Raw genomic sequence first — 18925 nt, 5'->3', positions numbered from 1 at the left:
TCAGCCATTTCAAACGTCAAACGTTGTCACCCCCCGCGGGAAACGAAAAAAAAAATCCCATGCGCACGTGGCAGTGGAGGCTTCCACATTCTTGAATGATCGTCATCATCTTTATTCACCATGTCAATCTTTTTAGCAACCAAATGAAATGAAAAAAAAATGTCCATAAGCGGCAAATTTGTTACGAATGGCGCAATATATAACTATCGATAATAGAGTTCAATGTTCATGCCGTTGCTTATCTCATCTAGAAGATGCATTAGTGAAAAGCGAATAGCATGCAGATATTTTTATACTTACAATCTTCAAGCGTAATATGATCTTTATATTCCTTGTACCATTTCTTTAGCACAATTTTATGGGGATCAGTACCAATTTGGGCGGCACAAAGTTTCTTGAAATCTCCAATGGTGTCCTTTGGGCTGCATTTCACTCTTGCCTTCTTTCCCAGTCGATCATTCACTTCGACCTCGATAAGATTATAGGAAGGTTGTGGTTTGAGAATCCTTTTGGGCTACAAAAGAGAAGCCTATCAATATTGCATGATATATGATAAATGTATGAATCATCCCAGAAATTTACCAATTCTGGCTTTTTCTTTGCTGCCGGTGGCGGACTGTGTGGCGATCGTCGTCTCCTTTCGCGCGATGGTGAACGTGAACGTCTTCGTGATCGACGATCAGAATCTCTTCGAGGGGATCGATCGCGACGAGGAGACCGATCACGCCGTGGTGATCGTGATCGCGAACGACGAGAGGAACGGTACGAATTACCACGTCTTTCATCCTCGCGTTGATATCGATCCTTGTCACGACTGCGTTTCTCATCGTCTCGATCTCTCTGCGGACGATCGGAGGGGGAGGAATCGTTCGAGTCTGTATCAATAGGTTAATTCACTACCTGTAAGCTTTTCAATGCATATATTACCCTTTTCTGTTGTAGGATGCTTTTTGAATCGCAACATGGTTATCTCATTCTCCAACGACAAGCGACAGAGCAAAGTCGAATGGCAATACGTCGTTCAAACTCAGACAAATGATGTCATTTTGGGAGATTTTGCCAAAATGTGGATCCAAAAATCATCGTTGGAAAAAATGATGATTGTCAGAAGGTCAGTCATTTTTTCATTGAATAGAAGTTAACTATTGTTGTAATACAGATGAACCACTGAAATCAGCAAGCTACTGTAATATCTATGCGCCAGGGAGGTACAAATTCGGAACGACTTGTGTCCCAATCGGGCATTTTATATTTTTGGTTATGGGAGCTAAAAATTCCATTGTGTAGTTCGCGAGAAGGCACACTCTTTAAAACGCTTCCAGGTATTTAAACTTTTGAGTTACCATCTAGGCAACTCACTGCTCTTTTATTCTACTACACGATATATTGTGCTGTATAAATTTATAACATTTACATAGTTTTGACAGTCTTCTTATATGATCTTCCAGCGAGCATATTATGAGTTATCCCGCTCAGTTATTTACTGCTGCCGTAAATAAGGACTATATCCGCGGGTTGCATGTTGCCTAGCTCCCGGTGTGGGGGGCACATAGTAGGAACCTTGATCTGAGGAAGATACCACAGAAGGTGGATATTCGTACACGGGCGAGGCCACATTAGAGTTCACAAGTGTGGATTCCCCAAAAGAGATGGATCGATTGGAAGTCCAAGGATAAGCCATAGTAGCGTGGTTGTTGGTAGGACGTTGTAACTCATAATAATCTTGATACGCCGCTTTTTCTTCGTATCTATTGGACCACATCGGTTGCGTCTGAGCATGAGATATAAGCCCGGTACGATCATCGGCGATGCTCATATCATATTGGGATGTTGACATTGGCATACTGTTAATACTATCTTCTCGTAGGCCAGCATGCTTGAGGGGAATGAAGCTTGAGTTGATTTCAGCCTCGTTGTCAATATCCAGTTGAGGTAGGGTCGGCTCTGGTAAGACATCGGCTTCCAATTGCTTGGCCTTTTTGCGATTTTGCGGTGATAGTCCTTTCTGCCCGCGCTCCAATCGTCGGCGTGCCTGCTGCTTTAATATTTCGGCAATTCTGTGCAACAAAGTAGAGTTTAGCCAAGATTTACATCACTTCAACATAAAACTAACTATCCTTACCTTTTATCTACTTTATGACAGCAATACTCTTTGAGATTGCCTCGGATATGGCATAATAAGGGGATATACAAGACAGCCGCTGCCAGCACAAGAATAAATGAAATGGCGAACACGATGACCGAGAATAACATAGTGCCTGTCATAAGCTGCTGGACAATGCTGTGGCCAAGGACTGTATTATGCAAAGTAACTTTGCCTTGGTTCAGTTCGATCCATTGGGGAATGAGAGATTGTAGGGTCACAACGTTAATGATTTGACGCGGGGCTTCAGCAAGCAGTAATCGTTTCCAGCCTATTTTTCCTTAAGGTCAGATGGAAACAAAGAAAAAATTGTGGACAAGTATGTTTTACCTTTCAGAGTAAAAAAGATGAAAAAGGCTAAATCATCACTCGTTTTGCGTGATCGACTGATGCGCGTAAACAGACAGTAGTACTGATAGTCTTTGATTGAATAATAACGATTCACCATCACCGAGGTAAATGCATAGGCAATATCACGAGAAGCAATAATACGCCGCGCTTTGATGGCATCCCAGAACAGGAGAATAAAAGAGATGATAATGGCACTCAAGAAAACCCATTTTGACACTTCGGTGGGGATGGCAGGATCGACGTTATCTTGATGACCAATCACAAGCAGTGAGACTGAAACAGAGGCAATGAATACGGTTGAAAAAAAAAAAAATTTAAGGGTGACCCAGTCTAGACCGTGTAGCGTACCTCCAGACCATAAATCGGCCACGTAGACAAGAAATGACTTTATGGCAAGGACGTAAACAAAGAGATGGCCAATATGCGTTCTGCATGACGGATCGTAAAATTCATCGAGGTCGACAAAGTCAAATTTGTGATCCTGTACCACCTCCCTTTTCCACTTTGGTCCATTGTTCCTATCCGAAGCACTCTTTGCGTTGATCTTGAGTTGCCATGTTCAACATGCCGACATGAATTTGCCCAATGAACATACCATTCTTTTGCAATGTTGAGATCGATCCTCGGGAGACAGTTATACGTTAACAGGTGCAAAAGTTTGGAAAAGAATTAAAAAAAGAAAAAGACACTATTTTTTCGTCCTGTCAAAGAAGCTCAGATTTTTCTTGTCACATCGTTCCTCATCGGGCTTTCGAAAAAGGAAAAAAAAAAGATAAAAATAAAGTGCAACTGTCGCAGATCTGTCTTGACACTTTATCAAATTTGGAAAATCATCGAAAATCCATCATTCAGTAACTGGCGTGAAATCGGTTTTTCCACCATGTGATGTGATCCTAAGATTCGACAAGTAGAGCGAGTCTTGATGATGGCGTGTATTGCGGAACCCTTTGCGACCAGATAGAAAAGAATGCAAGCGAAAAGGGATTATTCTATGCAAAATACATGACCTGAGTTTACTGTCAACATGCATGTGCACCATGAAAACGATCTACGACGTTAGAGTTCTGCCAAGTCAACTCTGTCAAGCTAAAAATTTGACAGTGACTGGTTTTAGCGTATATGCTCTTGGGTATTCATACTGGTCTATCTATTTAGTAACAAACTAACGCTGCAATGATCATACTCCGGTCACGGTCGGTCGATCTGCCAATCTCCTGGAAATGGGATTCTTATCCACCAAAACGTATTTTAGTTAATTGCCTAAAACTTAGTCATGGGCGTAACCATGATATTGGCAACTAAAGAAACGCTGTCCGGTGTTCTTGGCACCATGAAGGAAAGATTTATAGAAATCAACGCTACGAAAAGAACTACATGAAATTTGATAGAGGATTCAAAGTAGTGCATGCAGTCTATGTGGAGAAAGGGTCACTATCTATTTTAACATTGACTGTGACACCATGCTTTCGATATTTAAATGCCTGATCACCCCTTTTTAGGCAATTTAAGCGATCGACATGGATGGATGGCTGTTTATCAAGGGTGTAAACAGTCTGATAGTAGAGTCTTGTTTCAAGAAACAGATGTTGTTTATCTGCTTCTCGTAACTTGGACAAGCGTCATGTGTACCGGTATATAAGAGTGAGAAGAGCATCGACCTAGAAGTTTAAAGAAGTAGAGCTCCTCCCAAATTTATTGGTCACAAAAGAGATGATCATTCCCCGGCTTGTGTATTTTGTATTTTTTTTGTTTCGCTTTTCGAAAGTTAATATCTTAACTTTCGAGAGTGCATTTTTGGCATATCCTGTAAAAAAAAACAAAAAAAAAAGCTGTTCTATGCGATTCTTTCGTAAAAAACCTACGACGGACAGTTCACGCGACGAAGAAGAGCCATTTGGTCTCTTGTCCGATAACGACATTGAACTTCAACAAGCCTTTAGAGGGCGACCATCGACTTCCTCAGACACCAGCGATCGCATGCCTCATCCATCCGAAGCTGTTCCGTCGACTTCATCATCTCGTCGCATAAGAAATAACGAACGACGCAAATACAGACGCTTGGGGCAAATGCCCAATGGGTGGACCTCTGTATCATCTATTGGTCATCGGAACGCGGGCCGCCCATCCACCAGCGATCTAGATGAACCGCGCCCTTCAGCGTACACTGAAACTGAAATCAAAAGTGATCTCAAGCATCAGATGTATCTGCTGTTGGAAGAACCCTCCAGCAGCCGCAGTGCCTTTTGGACAAACGTCATCGTTTCTTTTCTCATCGTTTTTAGTGCCGTAACCACCACTATTGAAACGATACCCGCATTCCGATCCGTTAAAAGTAATCAAGTCTGGTAAATGGATACAGCTTGGCTGGCCGTGGACTTCTCGTCTCATATCGTTTCAAATAGGTTCAACTTGGAATCCACAATGGTAGCTCTTTTCACCCTAGAGTATCTGATGCGTATGTTTGCGCATTCAGATTCTCTGGCGATGCTGAAGAAATTTTTCTTGTGTAAGTGCAACCTCTCTCTCTGTAAAAAAAAGTCTACTGCTAATGTATTTTATCTCGTATCACAGCTCCAATATCTATCATTGACTTTGTATCGATCGTGCCCTTTTACATCGAACTCATAGCGAAAAAAGATACGGTAGGCCCAAAATGAATACGACATGCACCCCCGCCATATGTTGAGATATTTCAAAAAAAGACGTACGAATTCCGATTTACCATTCTTCGGTTGTTCCGTTTACTGCGATTATTCAAGACTTACAAATACTCCAATACGATCGTTATGACAATCGAAGTCATGATGATTGCTCTGCGTCGTTCAGGTGATGCATTATCGGCTCTTTTCTTTTTCCTTGTAACGTGTGTTGTCCTGTTTTCGACGCTGCTATACTTTGCCGAGCGAGGTGTTTGGGATGAAGCTTTGCAGACGTTTGTTAACACGGACGGAAATCCGAGGTAGATATTTCGCGCTTTGCCTTGTAAACATTTTCGTTATTTGCTGATACGCATGCTATTGTTCCTGTGAAGTGTGTTTGACAGCATTCCTGCTGCTTTCTGGTTTGTCTTGGTCACCATCACAACCACCGGCTATGGTTTGTTATCTTTGGGGGCGGTGATTTACTTGAACATCCTTGTAACAAAAATGATCATCCATAGGTGACATGGTCCCCAGCACATTCATTGGTAAACTGGTCACTTTTCCTGCCATGATGTTTGGTGTCTTGGTAAGACTCTTAGGTGAGACGTATATCATAAACGTATAATTAAACTCGAATTAGTTGATCGCACTACCTTCCATTATTGTTGGACGAAACTTTACTCTGGTGTGGGAGGCAATGCGGCGGCGCCAATATCATTCTCAAGTAGTGGATGGCCTCACGGATCCACAATTACAACCTCAAGGTACGATGGCTGGAAGTTTTCAACCAATATGTGCCAAGTCACGCTAACATGAAGTGCTGGACAGACTTTAGACGATCTTCGATGATGGATGATCCATTCGGAGGTCACTATCATCGACCTTTAGGCGATTTTTCAACCAATCTAGCGCAGCATGGCAACGAGGAGGCGATCCTCAATCAGTTACACACTTTAATGGCCGTCACTCGTCAGAATCAGGAAGCCATTCAGCAAATACTGCAACTGCTTCAAGAAAAAGGCTACAATATGCCAGTGGATCCCGCACCAGCTTTTCAGAAGACAGTGACGCCGCCTGCTGTGCTTTCTGTGAATCAGGCTGATAGCCCTTCATCCATAGAAGACGAAACAAGGGAAGGCCAATCTTCCCATATGCAAGAAGAGATGACAACTCGATCTAAAACGTAAATCTTATTTATCCTGCAATTGCACTTATCCTGTAAATACATGAAGCTGAGGTTATTTTTATATGCCAAATATCATTATAAACATAGAATGCTTTTTATTAGAAAACTTATCTGCGTCAGAGTTGTCACAGGAGCGTGGGCAAGTCCCAGTCGCTCCGCAAGTAGTTGTGGTGAGTGGTTGTATAATGTTCTTGCAAGCGCGAGGGGTTGTTGTATAGTCGTTGACAGACGGGACAGGAAAACGATGTCGATGTCGTGGGAGCAGGGAAGTCGTCAATAGGTAGATTACCGGGACCAGGTCGGTGCAATGGCGGAACGCGTAGAGCGTGCGGTTCAAAAAAGTTTCGAACGCAGGGATGCTGGACAAAGTCAGAGCGAGAACCGAAAGTGCGCGGACAATCGTAGCAGTGCCAGACAACGGTGCATTTGATGCGGTGCTTTTTCGTACAATGCTGAGCGAGCGATCGGCTGGTGAAATAGGTGCCTTTGACGGGGTCAGGACATACTGGACAAAGAAAGTATTCAGAGTCGGCATGACCGGTGACAGGAAGGCCCATGGATACGGCGATAGGGGGCATTGGGGCACAGACGGTGACACAGGGGAGCGTAGTCTAAAGCTGGAGTTGTTTGGGTGGCGGCACAGGAAAAGTTTTTTCGGTGTTGATAAACAATGGCCAGGAGAGTGTGTTGCGAGGCGGGAATGTCGAAAAGTCGATATGCGCAGAAGTGGTTGTACCGGTTCGGCGTTCGAGGATTCGAGAGAGATCGGGATAAGCTATGATAATTAATTAAGTCGCGCTGTCGATTTACTAAAAGAGTTCGTCGATAGGGCGCGTGAAAGTTGGTGTTGTCGTCGGTGATTCCGAGATGGCGGAATGAAGGGCGAAAAAAGTGCTATTCTTGTGAAGATACCGGGTTGCAAGTGGTATCAAAAGGTGCGTAAAGAAGTGTACTTTCTGGTAGGTGCAAAAAATAAATGCGTTTAGATGCTCGAGATCGCAAAAAATCAAAAAGTTTCCCCAACGGGGAATTGAACCCCGGCCACGACGGTGAGAGCGTCGGATCCTAGCCACTAGACCATTGAGGACTTTATATTTAGAAAACCGCTTGGTTTATGATAGTCGCAAAAATCACGTGACTAAATTATCGATTCGGATTGGCTAGTAGGAGATTTAAAACAGCATTGGTTTCCGTTTTAAGTAATTCTTCGGAATTATCTGCTCGTGCCTTTGTTCGAGTTTTTGTTGTCCAACAGTTTAGATCTCGGAGAGGGATCATTTTTCTACGTATATTTTTGAATAAATAGTTTTATAGACAGTATCTGATTTATGAAGGCATACATTGTCTGTTACTGATTAATGACAGAGAATATTTGGAGAGTTAAATTTTTGATCGAAGCACATCCACAGGAAGGACAAGTACTTTTTTTTGGCGTCGTTAGCAGATAGATGAGTCATGGAATTGCGATTGCACACTTGGTTTGAGAACCAATAGGGCTATTGACATGGTAGGTGTCGAATGACATTGGTAGATGAAGAGGCAAAAAGATGAATCATGGTAGTATTCTCAGACAATAAAAATTGCAGCATGTCAGTATGTGGGTACTGTGAAACCTAGACAAACAATTAATCATGCTTCGCACAACTTATTCATGGTAGTACTGCAGCATAAGATTTTATTCAATGCGGCTCATGATTCCAATCCAATCTTGTAGGAGACAATCTTATCGTTCTATCATTGAAATATCGATTAGGCTGCCTTTTATTGCAGAGTGGAATGATTAAAGTATACAAACATAAATCTTTTTCGGTATTCAGTGACACCACCCACCACTTTTCCGATACGCAGTTTTGTCTTGATGCTCTTGATCTTTACCTGTTCAATTATCACAGTTGATTATTCCTTGTGAATGGTATATTCTGGATTGGCATCTGTTAAAACTTTATGCCTGGTTTTACTTCTTGCCCGATTTTTTTTTTTGACGGGTGCTCAAATGATCCTTGGATCTCTCTATGTTCAATCTGCGGATCGGTTCATTACAGTGCTTAATAGAAATCTAAGCTTTTATCTTGGGTGTTACGACATGGAACTGTGAGCATAGCAGCCACATGAGCTGCGTACCAAGTACGCATAAATTTATGGACGGGTACTCTATTTCAAGTCCCAATAGATTGACGATTGAAGCAATATGAGGTGCAGGAGATTTACTGATTCATAGCAAGCCGTGCTTGAATATCTTTGCCATAGGTCCAATAAGTATGCAGCATGACATTGTAAACCTGTACGGATACTACAACCAAAGAAAAGTATCTTTGAGCAAAAACTTACATTATTATCAGGATCTAAAGGATTGCCGATTATCAGAAATTGAATTGACTGCATGAATATCAGGCTTCTGTGCAACTTCTGTTTTGGGTTTCGCTCGTGCAACCCAAGATATTTGCTTTAGTTGTGCCGAAGCTTGCAATTGGTATAGGTTACATTTTCAATCGAGCACCGTTCAATATCTATGGGTGAATATCATGTGTTTTCTTTTTGAGCAATAGAAACAACTTTCTTAATAATATATCGACCAAAACTGTAGAAATACGCCCCGTGTGCTGAAATAAATGTATATGTTGAATCATAGGCTTTTTATACAAAATATAGGATGCAAGATGAGTACATTGAAGGAAAGTAATTTAAAAATAAATGTTATGAAATATGCGTCTGTGCGCAATTTTAACAAACAGAGAAAATAGCAACAACATGTTATAACCCAAAGATAATCTACTGTACAGATGAACCAAGATAAACCGTGAAAATAACCCAACCATGATATCGTTGCTTTGGTCTAATGTCCGTTTGCTGTTTTCTTCTATATGATTGGTAATGCCGATTGAATGATCAGGCCGTCAGAGGCATCAAGACGTCAAGGTTAAGTGTCCCTTTTAGATCGTCCTCTTTTGAACGGAGGTTCAGCCCAAGTATCAATATTCATATTATTGAGAGATCGACCCATAAATGTCAGTTCCGAAGGTGCATAACGTCGCTTAGAGTGGTCATTGTCATCGTCTTGTGTATACATGTCAGGACTCCACGAGTTGGTATTTGGCTGAAGCGGAAAGGAAGAGCGCCAGTGGGGGGCATCATGAGGAACGGTAAAAGTAAACTGCGTATTCGGGTCTATCTGGAATGGGTAAAAAGCGTTCTTTACTGCTGCTGCAGCGGTCGGTGCAGGTGCGGAGGTAGCGTTGTGATGCAAAGATTGAGAGTGACTCGTACCGTGAGTGGATGAAAGCATGGGCTGTGTATCGTGATTGGCCTGTACATCCATGTTGTTATAAGTAGCATTTTCGTTTTTCTGCGAGGAGTTCGTGATCGGTGTTTGGTTCGACATTGAGGATGGTTGGTTGGCAGGCACGTCATTCATGGGTTGCTGTTGTGGATGAGGAACATGACCTTCGGTAGGGAACCCCATTTCCGTGGCCAGCTGTGCGTTTTTCTGGCGAGCGTACATTAAAAGGTCTTCAACAGGTAGGATGCCTCGTTCAATAGGAGTGGAAGATAACGAACCACCACCTTGAATAGTGGTGCCAGGATGAGAACTGATGAATTCATAGAGATCTTGAAGCGCCTGCTGATATCCTGCAGCAAAAGCTTTGCGATTCTGAACGAGAGAATCTTTGTAGAGATTGGTAACTTTGAGAGCGGCTGCTTTGAAGGAATCCATTAGGGCATTTTCGGTGGATTCATAAGAATCCAGAATAGAATTGGCATGTTGGTGGTTCATGGTGCACAAGAAGAAATTGCGAGAAAACGGGAAGGAGAGAAACCCAAAAATGTCCAGCAAGTGAGATACCAAGGCCCGCAAGTGACTCGGAAAGGAAAAGTCACTGTGTTTTGCTGATCCTGAATTTTTCGAAATTTTTTTTTTTTCTCTCACTGATTTCCCTTCACTTGGGTCAGTCGGCGCTTCTTCTCACCCGAGATATTTGTATCATTCATCATTTTGCATCAATACCTTCATATCAATGACGTTCTCCTCACAGTTTAGACGCCTTTGTTGATAATTTTCATTCTATGCTTAACAGTCCCTCTTTTCCTCGTTGTTTGCTGAACCACTTCTCAGTTCGGTATTTGAATACATTTCAGAATGAAAGATGTCCAATTAAACAGCCAAATCTTTCTATTAACCATGCGACCTTTGTGGTCTTGCCTTGTAGCAATTATATTCTTTGTACTTGCTCCCCTATGCTTTTATATTATCGATGCCTATTATGCTGCCTTACGAGGTTGCCTAGGCTTTAAATATCTGATTGTCTTAAATTTGGCAAAGAATTGGATTGCATAAAAGAGAATTTTTTGCATTACCATTGTCTTACAGAATGGTCGCTAAAGTAAGTATGAGAATAAATGCCTCCAAATTACACAATATTAAGAGGTCACACAACAAGATCACACAAAAAGATCACATAGATGTTTTGCACAATCACGTCGGATCCACCTTTTCTGGTTCATTTTATTCGAGTGGAAATAACGTGGTAACTCTATTGTACAATAACTGATTTTGCTTTATGAACAAAGTCGCGGATCTTTTGACAATCCTTTTTGCCATCCGTTTCCACACCCGAGGAGACGTCCACCGCCCAAGGCTTGACTTGGTGAACCGCTTCCGCAACATTCGAGGTATCTAGACCACCCGCCAATATGATAGGGAAATCGTACATCGCAGAATGAGCGGGACGCTTGTGGTGCACCACGTCGCGCGCAATAGTCCAATCGAATCTGACACCTTGTCCGCCTTGTTGATCAGCTGGTAAATTCGGGACCTTGGCATCCAGAAGTACGAAATGATGGTTACCAGGGTGGGTCAAGTTGGGAATCTGAGAGGAGCTGTACGTTGCGGAATCCATGTGGAACGCCTTGATGACCGGAACAGGTAAAAATCTTGCCAATTCCGATGATTCGGTACCGTGCAGTTGGATCAGATCCAATCCTACAGTGATGGCCACCTCGGTCATATATTCCACAGATTGATTCACAAAGACACCGACTACCAATGGTTTTCTCGGTCGCTTCTCGATGAGCGAACATTGCAACTCAAACCAGTCGGAAGGAGCCTGATCCTGATCCGTCGCACCCTTGATTTCACCACGGGGCAAATCCAGTGCTCGTATGGCCTTTACAATCCCACTCGCCGTTTCAATCGTTACTTGTCTTCTTGATTTTTCGGCAAAAATCATTCCAATAAGATCAGCACCGGCACGCGCGGCTTCCACGGCGGCCTCCACAGAAGAAATACCGCAGATTTTAACCAGGGGTGTCTTGGGTATCGAGGTATTAGCTGCAGGGTCACGTCTTGAATGGCCGAGTAATTCGGCCACGAAATCTTTGAGATTCCAAGCTCGCATCAGGGCTTCACCCACAAGAACGGCACTCACGCCTTGCGACACGTAGGTCTCCACATCAGCACGAGAAGCAATACCGGATAAAGCGCACAGAATGGTTTCTTCGGGGACCATTTCCGCCAAACGGGAAGTGGTTTCCATATCCACATCAAAGTTGTGAAGGTTGCGGTTATTCACACCAATGACTTTGGCACCAATGGCATTTGCTCGTGCCATTTCCTCAACATTGTTGACTTCGACCAAAGGTTCCATACCCAGCGACTTGGCGTAACTGTAGAGATCCCGAAGAAGTTCGTCGGATAACATGGCCACAATCAGCAAAACAGTATCCGCACCGTAGACTCGCGCTTCCAGAATTTGGTATCGATCCACAATAAAATCTTTGCGCAGAATACATGGTCGATTGGTCAAGGTGCTCAAAGCTTCACGGACTTGGCGCATATCGTTCAAGGAACCACGGAACCATTTGGGTTCGGTCAGCACAGAGATCACGCTGGCACCGGCTAAAGCATACTTCAATGCCTGTTCGGCAGCGTTGGCGCTAATGTCAATGTTGCCCTTGGACGGCGAAGCACGCTTCACTTCGGCCATCAGAGCAGGCTTGGACTGACGCAGACGGGCAACGAAATCCTTGAGCGGAGGAGCGACGTGCATAGCCAATAGTTTCTCGAGGTCAGCTTGCGATTGGCCAGGAGTTTCCTTGGCGGCCTGAATATCCTGGAGACGTTGCGTATGAATACGAGACAGAATGGAGGGAACACCACCAGCCGGTTGCGAGGGAACAGGGCTCGACTGAGCTGATGGAGTGGCTGACTTGTTGCTCTTGTCTGAAGTACTTTCGCGCAATTTCTTGGGTAAAACACCAGCGCTGGGGTTCTCCTCCCAGTGACCGCCAGTGAGCGACAAGAAATTGGCAATCATAGTATGACCATGTTCGCAAAGAATGCTTTCGGGGTGGAATTGAAGACCTTCAATGGTGTACTCCTTGTGACGGATACCCATAATGACACCATCGTCGGTGGTTGCGGTGATTTCCAAAGCATCAGGTAAAGTCTTGGGCATACCAGCAAGGGAATGGTAGCGCGTCACTTGATTATCTTGAGGCACGTTCTTGAAAATACCGCGACTGTCATGCTTGATAGTGGAAGTCTTGCCGTGCAAGATATCGCCGGCATACGAAACCGTGCCACCGAACACTTCGAAAATACATTGTTCGCCCATGCAAATACCGAGAATGGGAAGTTTGCCTGCAAAATGAGCAATCACGTCGCGCGAAACGCCGGCATCGCTGGAAGGATGTCCTGGACCTGGAGAAATGACGATGTTGCGTGGATTCAACTTTTCGATCTCTTGCACGGTGATCTTATCGTTACGATAAACCACCACTTCGGCACCCTGAGAGCATAAGTATTGGTAGACGTTGTAAGTAAAGCTGTCGTAATTGTCAATAAGCAAGGTGGCCATGGTGCAGCGTAAAAGGAAAAAGACAAGCGATGCCTGGAATGCAGTGGCCAAAGTCTAGGAAGAAAAAAAAAAGGATTTCGGACCAAAAAATAAAAAAAGGAATCCAGTCGGAGTTACGAATTGTCAGTTTGAGTCATTGGTCAAAACGCCAAATTTTTTTCATCTAAGCTTTTGTGGGTGCCGTAGATGAAATATCATTGGATGAGAATGAAATGTAAAGGGTAAGAAAAACTGGTCCATTCAGATCACACAACAACCAACTTTGAAAAGGTAGAGGTGCATCCAAAGCTATTTTGTCAGGGCGAAAAAGGTCATTTTGATGAACTATCATCTGACATTATCTCTGAGCAATCATCAGGTATGACGGGTAATTATTGTACTTGTATGCGATTTTACCTTGTCCGTGATCGACAGATTCACTCATGAATTGCATGCGATACACATGGATGAATGTATGCTCGGTGTATACATTTCAAATAGTATGTATGGCAGCATGAACTACCGCGTATGACCATTTTAAGGTTATACCAGATCTCGAATGAAGATCATCAACCAGCATTTTTCGAATGTGATTGTGTGTAACCTGGCACCTGGTGTTTCCCATCAAGCAAGGTGCCCTTGCAGATATGAAAATTCTGTTGTGTTTATCATTCGTCTAGAATACCTTGCAACAACTCACAATCCGCACTCAAATATGTGTATCAGTAATCGTATTCACTACATAGAATCTACTATTCAAAAGTGTACGATCCCAGGTTTGAAGCCAAAATACAGCAATTCAAACAATTTCCCTCAACAAGGGTCTTCCCGACTAGGACGATTAAATCGGTGCACAATATACCGAGACACACCCACAACATTACACCGGTTTACTTTTAATGTTTGTAGTATATGTGTATTATCGATCGATTCACAACTTTCTACTTCTTTTCTTCGACGACTTCTTCCTCAGGAACAATATTATGCTTCACAAGAAGATCTTCCAAGTCACCCGACTGATGCATGTTCAACAAGACATCACAACCGCCAATGAATTCTCCCTTGATGTATACTTGAGGAATAGTGGGCCATTCAGAGTATTCTTTGATACCTTGTCTCAATTCTTCGTCCTCCAACACATTGAAAGCTTGCACCTTCTCGCTGAAATCAACACCTTGTACTGTCATGATTTGCACTGCGGCACGGCTGAATCCACACTAAACGTAAAAGAAGTGAGTACAGTATTCTTTTTAATAGCGGTAGAAAAGAATACATACCATGGGCTGATCAGGAGTACCCTTCATGAACAATACAACATCCTTTGACTTGACATCCTATATAGTTATAATTGAATCAACACTTAAATTCCTGAATGTGACCAAGTCTCTTCAATATACCAACCTTATCAAGGCGGCTTCGGAGAGCATCCGAGATCCAGCGTGCGAATAAAGGCGAAGTTCTACGGGCAGTGAAAGTAGGACGCAAAAAGGTGCTCTAATCAAGAAAAATGAGTTTCTTACTAATAAACATCTGCCACCCAGGGCAGCTTGTATGTAATTTAAGAGAATGGCAAAAGTGAAAATTGCTCAAACATTCCATTGACTGCCTTCAGATAGCTATTGTATCAATATAAACGACTACTTACTGTGCGGGATGCTGCTCGTAAGAAACTCATGATTAGGGGTTATAGATTGGACAATAGATGAGTTGAACGAATTTTTGTTTCTTTTTTACTGCTGTGGAGCTGGACCGAAACATGTCAACTGAAGTCACAGTCCGAAATGTCGGATTTACAATGTTCCGCACACGATCGTTTGAAAAGCGATTCCTATGCACAGTATTAAGGTCCGGGACAAGAAGAGCATTGTGCCAGCTCCACTATGTCAGTGGAAAAAAAAGCAGGTAAAAGGTATCCGAGTAAAAGGAGCGACCCGCTATGTGTTTATATTCCGTAGCATGATAATAGAAGTCGCAAACAAAACTACTCACGTTTGAGGTACGCCATGCTACTGCTCTAAAGTCTCTGAGAAATAAGATAGCTTGTCAAGTCTGGAAGGAAAACCCCATATTTGTTGCTGTTATTCAAAAAGTAGTGATATTATGATATAATGAAAACATCGCAGTGTCCTGAGCCTTGATATATAACAGTAAGATAATTTATATGATAATAACGATATTAAGTAGATAGGGGCAATAATGTAATGCGCGAGGATATTCTAGTGCGCATGCAAACGATATCACTGGAGTGGAAAAAAAAATGAAAAAATTACGTAACAGATGAAATGAAAGGTAATATAAGATGTTGACAATATTGTGATTCTTTGGGGGTTTTTTTTTTCTTTTTTACGTTGTCTCCTGTCCAGTGGCAGCGTACACAAAGAAGAGCACCCAGGCGACGAGAAGACAGACGATAAAGATGCCGGCAAAAACGTAGTTGTAAAGGTGAATACGTTTATCGGACATGGTATCTAGACCTTGGTTGGCGAGTTGCACTTCGTGATCGTTGGTCTCCTTCATTCGAAGTGTACGTTTGGCACGTCCCATTTCGAGAAGGTTCTTCAAGTAGATGCGCTGGGCTAACCAAAGCAGAGAAATAATACCGAAACCGACACAAGCCAATACCAAGAATACGACCATGACACCTAAAAAATCATAGACAACTGATAAGTACCTTTTTTTAATACAAAAAAGCAAACATGCGACATACCAGTATAAGCCTGCTTGGCCGTTTTATCTTGCACGACACCAACAGCAATATCGAGAATAGTGGTACCGATATTATTGGAAGATTTATAGAGACCAAGACCAGTACCGATGTAGTCCGCAGGCAAAATCATACCGATGGAAGTGATCATAGCAATCGGACCAAAGGCCAATGAAATACTGTAGAAAACCATGCCGACGACGGCATTGACATAAGTCCATCCGAGAAGGACACAGCTGAGAATGAGGAAAAGAGCAGAAATCAACACTGGAGGAAGTAGAACTAGTGTTAGATGACAATCCGATAGAACAGCTGTAAATGTCGATAAACACTTACAAATAACGATACGGAAACCGAACATATCCATGATGATACCGAGAATCGGCGTAGCGACAATGGGAACGACCTGGGAAGCACTCGCCTTGTAACCAGCCAAGACATTAGTGGTACCAAAATGAACTTCGATGAATTCAGTACTGATGGTCTGGAAAGAGGACCAAACAGCAGCATACAAAAATTCAATAAGAATAATGTGCCAGTAGATAGCGGGAAAACGCAAAATCGAACGCCAATGGAACGATTTCTTCTTCTTGATTTGCAAGATTTCTTCCTTGTTGACTACGGCGGTACCACGGAGATACTTGACGGTTCCAGCATAGACGAAGTTCATCAAAATGGAGAAACAGCAAATGATAAACGACAGCCAGAATGCCCAAACCCAATCATCGGTAGCTTCCGCAATAGGATTGGCCACCAAGGTACCCAAAAACGTAGCAAGACGACTGATGGAAAGCTGCAGACCAATAGCGATAGATAAATGTTGGGTACGGAACCATTTGGAAAGGAGCGATTCTTGCATCGTGACAATTAAACCTGAGCCAATACCGAAAATGACTCTGCCCACCACCATCAAAGGAAATGATGTATATTTGGCGGCGATAGCAGTAAGCAGACTGCCAACGATGACCAAAAGATTCACCACCATGGTACCCCAGATGGAGCCAAACATATCAATGAAAATACCACCGGCAATGGGGAAAAGGGTATTGATAATGGACACTGACGATGAAAGAACACCATATCGCGTATTGTCAATGTGAAGATTCTGCAGACGAAACAGGAAATAAAAAATAAAAAAACTTAATTACGGTTGGTAATAAAATTTTCGGTTTTGATGAACTTACCGCCTTCAGCGGTTTTTTCATGGCGCTAAGAGCGCTGCTGGAAAAATGAGAACCAACTGTAAAAGTAACGATGATTAAAGACTGCTTTTTTTTCATCCACCATGATCATCACACGCACCTGGCAGCAGAAGGGCAGTAGCGAGAGCGATTAGTTTAAATTGCCAAGGTGCATTGGCAAGAGCTGCGTCGCCACCGGATGCTGCCGTTTCTGGATGAGGGTCCTCTTCTTTATCGACAATCTTGGTGTCGTCCTTCATATAATTGACATAGTCATTATCTTCAATCTTTTCCGAGTCTTGCGGACGACCTTTCACGGTGGTTTCGTCTGCTGCCATGGCTGTAAAAAGAAAAGGTACGACGAGGCGTAGAAAAAAAAATTCTCCAGAAAAAAAAAGAAAAGAACGGGTGGTTTTTTTATATCCGAATTTTTTTTTCTCAGATTTATATCCATCTATGGCAAATAAATCTGTAGACGCGTGGAATAAGGTATTATAAATTATCTGATTGCTTTTTTTATCTGATCGCTTCAAGACCCGAAATCGTGGGACACAATCACGGCGTATTTCGTTTGAATTAGAGCATGAAATCTTTGAATCGCTCTAATAGAGAGCAGCTGCCATTGATAGATCTCTGTTTCCAGCGTTGAAACTGATTGCTTATATGGGCCTTGGCTTCATACAAGCTGTATTAGTTGTATCACGTTGATTGTAAAAGGAAACACAACTGTGTCAAATCAGTGCAAAATTTTCATTTGTTCCGCCCAGGTTACCACAAACAAGATTCGGTAGCCCCGCTTTTGCAAAACACTTTGGTAAAAGGGATTATTACCTTGTTACTAGTCACAACTAAAGTACACAGCATTCAACAACTATAAGCTACAGTGATAACTCTATTAACATTGGTAACTTATGACCTCAAAGGCGGGGACCATGTGAGTGGGATGATTTCTCACCGTGTTTTTATCTGAAACCAAAAAAGGCGGAGATTTCGGAGGATTTTGGTGGATCTGTTCCAAGCCGGGTCATCATTGGATTTGTCCTCTCAAAAATGGGAAAAATCATTTTTTATTTTATTTTGGAGAGGGGTTGAATTCCCGCGCTATTGATAAAATTCATAGGCTGAGAGATCTAAAAAGCTGGGAAAGCACTGATGACACCTTGGACCCACGCCACCCCCACTCCGTCTCCTGTTGTATCGCCAACGGGATGACGATGTTTTCTGAAACGTACCGCCATTCACTTTTACTGTTATCCATATCTAAACCCACATATGATCTCACGTTATCAGATAATCTCGCGTTGCTCAACATGGTAGTTTACTGAATATAGAAAAGTACGAATTTGGGCAAATTCTAGCTCGAATGGGAAAAATTCAGAGAAAATGAAAAAAGAAAAACACGATCTATTTTTTTTTTTTTTTTTTTTTCAGTCTACAATCATATAAGACTTTTTGCACCGCTTACTTTCATTTTAGAACCTTATCCTCACAATGAATCAAATTGCTTCACTGTTGAAATGCTTCAACATTGCTATTTACCGTTCGTCGTTTCCATGATACTCCAGAGAAAAATAGGTGCTGTCATGTGATTTCACGATCGCAGGTCGTGGAACAACTCCGTTTAAAGAATATCTGATCGTCTTTTTTTTTTTTTTTTTTTCGAAACATACAGAGAAATGATTCACATTTTTCGTCAGTCCACAAAAACAACAGATGCTGAGCTTTACTCAAAGTAATTGATGTAAACGGAACACAGTAAATGATGGTGGGCGCTTTATCCGAATACCAATAGTTTGAAAAAAAAAAAAAAAGTTAAAAATGGCAGTGGCACGATTGAATCGAAAGTTAGTTGCATACTTTATATGATACTTCTGAGGAATGTTTG

The 18925-nt window shown here is 42.5% G+C and overlaps 8 protein-coding genes and 1 non-coding gene across 9 annotated transcripts; 1 reads left to right on the top strand and 8 right to left on the bottom strand.

Annotated features, from left to right (window-relative positions):
• Positions 1 to 67: 67 nt before the first annotated feature.
• Positions 68 to 999, bottom strand: BYT42DRAFT_564319 (ubiquitin-related domain-containing protein). The gene is made up of 4 exons (XM_051567718.1): positions 928 to 999; positions 583 to 875; positions 301 to 514; positions 68 to 247 (listed from the first exon to the last, which is right to left on the bottom strand). Exons 1-4 carry the CDS (start codon positions 962 to 964, stop codon positions 204 to 206), a joined length of 588 nt encoding a protein of 195 aa, XP_051425683.1. The 5' UTR covers positions 965 to 999; the 3' UTR covers positions 68 to 203.
• Positions 1000 to 1348: 349 nt separating this feature from the next.
• BYT42DRAFT_564317 (uncharacterized protein) lies at positions 1349 to 3173 on the bottom strand. The gene is made up of 5 exons (XM_051567717.1): positions 3090 to 3173; positions 2843 to 3026; positions 2474 to 2767; positions 2123 to 2414; positions 1349 to 2057 (listed from the first exon to the last, which is right to left on the bottom strand). Exons 1-5 carry the CDS (start codon positions 3090 to 3092, stop codon positions 1481 to 1483), a joined length of 1350 nt encoding a protein of 449 aa, XP_051425682.1. The 5' UTR covers positions 3093 to 3173; the 3' UTR covers positions 1349 to 1480.
• A 972-nt stretch (positions 3174 to 4145) lies between these two features.
• Positions 4146 to 6472, top strand: BYT42DRAFT_564314 (uncharacterized protein). Its single transcript, XM_051567716.1, has 8 exons — positions 4146 to 4839; positions 4897 to 5000; positions 5066 to 5136; positions 5197 to 5453; positions 5526 to 5590; positions 5655 to 5722; positions 5777 to 5900; positions 5965 to 6472. The coding sequence occupies exons 1-8, from the start codon at positions 4205 to 4207 to the stop codon at positions 6321 to 6323; spliced, it is 1683 nt and encodes a 560-aa protein (XP_051425681.1). The 5' UTR covers positions 4146 to 4204; the 3' UTR covers positions 6324 to 6472.
• Positions 6448 to 6900, bottom strand: BYT42DRAFT_544799 (uncharacterized protein; the record flags this gene model as incomplete). The annotated part of the gene is made up of 1 exon (XM_051565775.1): positions 6448 to 6900. One exon carries the CDS (start codon positions 6898 to 6900, stop codon positions 6448 to 6450), a length of 453 nt encoding a protein of 150 aa, XP_051425680.1.
• A 437-nt stretch (positions 6901 to 7337) lies between these two features.
• Positions 7338 to 7409, bottom strand: BYT42DRAFT_t58. Its single transcript has one exon. It is a non-coding gene; the product is annotated as a tRNA-Glu (tRNA).
• Positions 7410 to 8848: 1439 nt separating this feature from the next.
• Positions 8849 to 10143, bottom strand: BYT42DRAFT_564311 (uncharacterized protein). The gene has a single exon (XM_051567715.1). It carries the CDS (start codon positions 10092 to 10094, stop codon positions 9240 to 9242), a length of 855 nt encoding a protein of 284 aa, XP_051425679.1. The 5' UTR covers positions 10095 to 10143; the 3' UTR covers positions 8849 to 9239.
• A 509-nt stretch (positions 10144 to 10652) lies between these two features.
• Positions 10653 to 13229, bottom strand: BYT42DRAFT_564309 (indole-3-glycerol phosphate synthase-domain-containing protein). The gene has a single exon (XM_051567714.1). The coding sequence runs from the start codon at positions 13174 to 13176 to the stop codon at positions 10852 to 10854; it is 2325 nt and encodes a 774-aa protein (XP_051425678.1). The 5' UTR covers positions 13177 to 13229; the 3' UTR covers positions 10653 to 10851.
• A 602-nt stretch (positions 13230 to 13831) lies between these two features.
• On the bottom strand, positions 13832 to 14891 carry BYT42DRAFT_564305 (thioredoxin-like protein). The gene is made up of 4 exons (XM_051567713.1): positions 14801 to 14891; positions 14557 to 14649; positions 14433 to 14489; positions 13832 to 14372 (listed from the first exon to the last, which is right to left on the bottom strand). Exons 1-4 carry the CDS (start codon positions 14828 to 14830, stop codon positions 14097 to 14099), a joined length of 456 nt encoding a protein of 151 aa, XP_051425677.1. The 5' UTR covers positions 14831 to 14891; the 3' UTR covers positions 13832 to 14096.
• Positions 14892 to 15498: 607 nt separating this feature from the next.
• Positions 15499 to 17300, bottom strand: BYT42DRAFT_592959 (major facilitator superfamily domain-containing protein; the record flags this gene model as incomplete). The annotated part of the gene is made up of 5 exons (XM_051570659.1): positions 15499 to 15797; positions 15863 to 16126; positions 16196 to 16964; positions 17044 to 17099; positions 17162 to 17300. The coding sequence occupies 5 exons, from the start codon at positions 17298 to 17300 to the stop codon at positions 15499 to 15501; spliced, it is 1527 nt and encodes a 508-aa protein (XP_051425676.1).
• Positions 17301 to 18925: the final 1625 nt, after the last annotated feature.

The sequence above is a fragment of the Radiomyces spectabilis genome, assembly GCF_025331425.1.
Source record: "Radiomyces spectabilis strain NRRL 2753 chromosome Unknown BYT42scaffold_4, whole genome shotgun sequence".
NCBI classification, from domain to species: domain Eukaryota; kingdom Fungi; phylum Mucoromycota; class Mucoromycetes; order Mucorales; family Radiomycetaceae; genus Radiomyces; species Radiomyces spectabilis.
This window is presented reverse-complemented; position numbering and strand designations above follow the sequence as displayed.

Coding starts and splice junctions, on each gene's coding strand:
- BYT42DRAFT_564311 (XM_051567715.1), bottom strand. CDS start 10,094: ATGAACCACCAACATGCCAATTCTATTCTGGATTCTTATGAATCCACC.
- BYT42DRAFT_564319 (XM_051567718.1), bottom strand. CDS start 964: ATGTTGCGATTCAAAAAGCATCCTACAACAGAAAAGG. Junction 876..927: donor GCATCCTACAACAGAAAAGG/GTAATATATGCA, acceptor CTATTGATACAG/ACTCGAACGATTCCTCCCCC. Junction 515..582: donor CAAAGAAAAAGCCAGAATTG/GTAAATTTCTGG, acceptor TCTCTTTTGTAG/CCCAAAAGGATTCTCAAACC.
- BYT42DRAFT_564309 (XM_051567714.1), bottom strand. CDS start 13,176: ATGGCCACCTTGCTTATTGACAATTACGACAGCTTTACTTACAACGTC.
- BYT42DRAFT_564314 (XM_051567716.1), top strand. CDS start 4,205: ATGATCATTCCCCGGCTTGTGTATTTTGTATTTTTTTTGTTTCGCTTT. Junction 5,001..5,065: donor GCTGAAGAAATTTTTCTTGT/GTAAGTGCAACC, acceptor CTCGTATCACAG/CTCCAATATCTATCATTGAC. Junction 5,591..5,654: donor CATCACAACCACCGGCTATG/GTTTGTTATCTT, acceptor GATCATCCATAG/GTGACATGGTCCCCAGCACA.
- BYT42DRAFT_564305 (XM_051567713.1), bottom strand. CDS start 14,830: ATGAGTTTCTTACGAGCAGCATCCCGCACA. Junction 14,650..14,800: donor TACGAGCAGCATCCCGCACA/GTAAGTAGTCGT, acceptor TTTCTTGATTAG/AGCACCTTTTTGCGTCCTAC. Junction 14,373..14,432: donor GTACTCCTGATCAGCCCATG/GTATGTATTCTT, acceptor TTTTACGTTTAG/TGTGGATTCAGCCGTGCCGC.
- BYT42DRAFT_564317 (XM_051567717.1), bottom strand. Junction 2,768..2,842: donor GGCCGATTTATGGTCTGGAG/GTACGCTACACG, acceptor CCTCTGTTTCAG/TCTCACTGCTTGTGATTGGT. Junction 2,058..2,122: donor TGTCATAAAGTAGATAAAAG/GTAAGGATAGTT, acceptor TTTGTTGCACAG/AATTGCCGAAATATTAAAGC.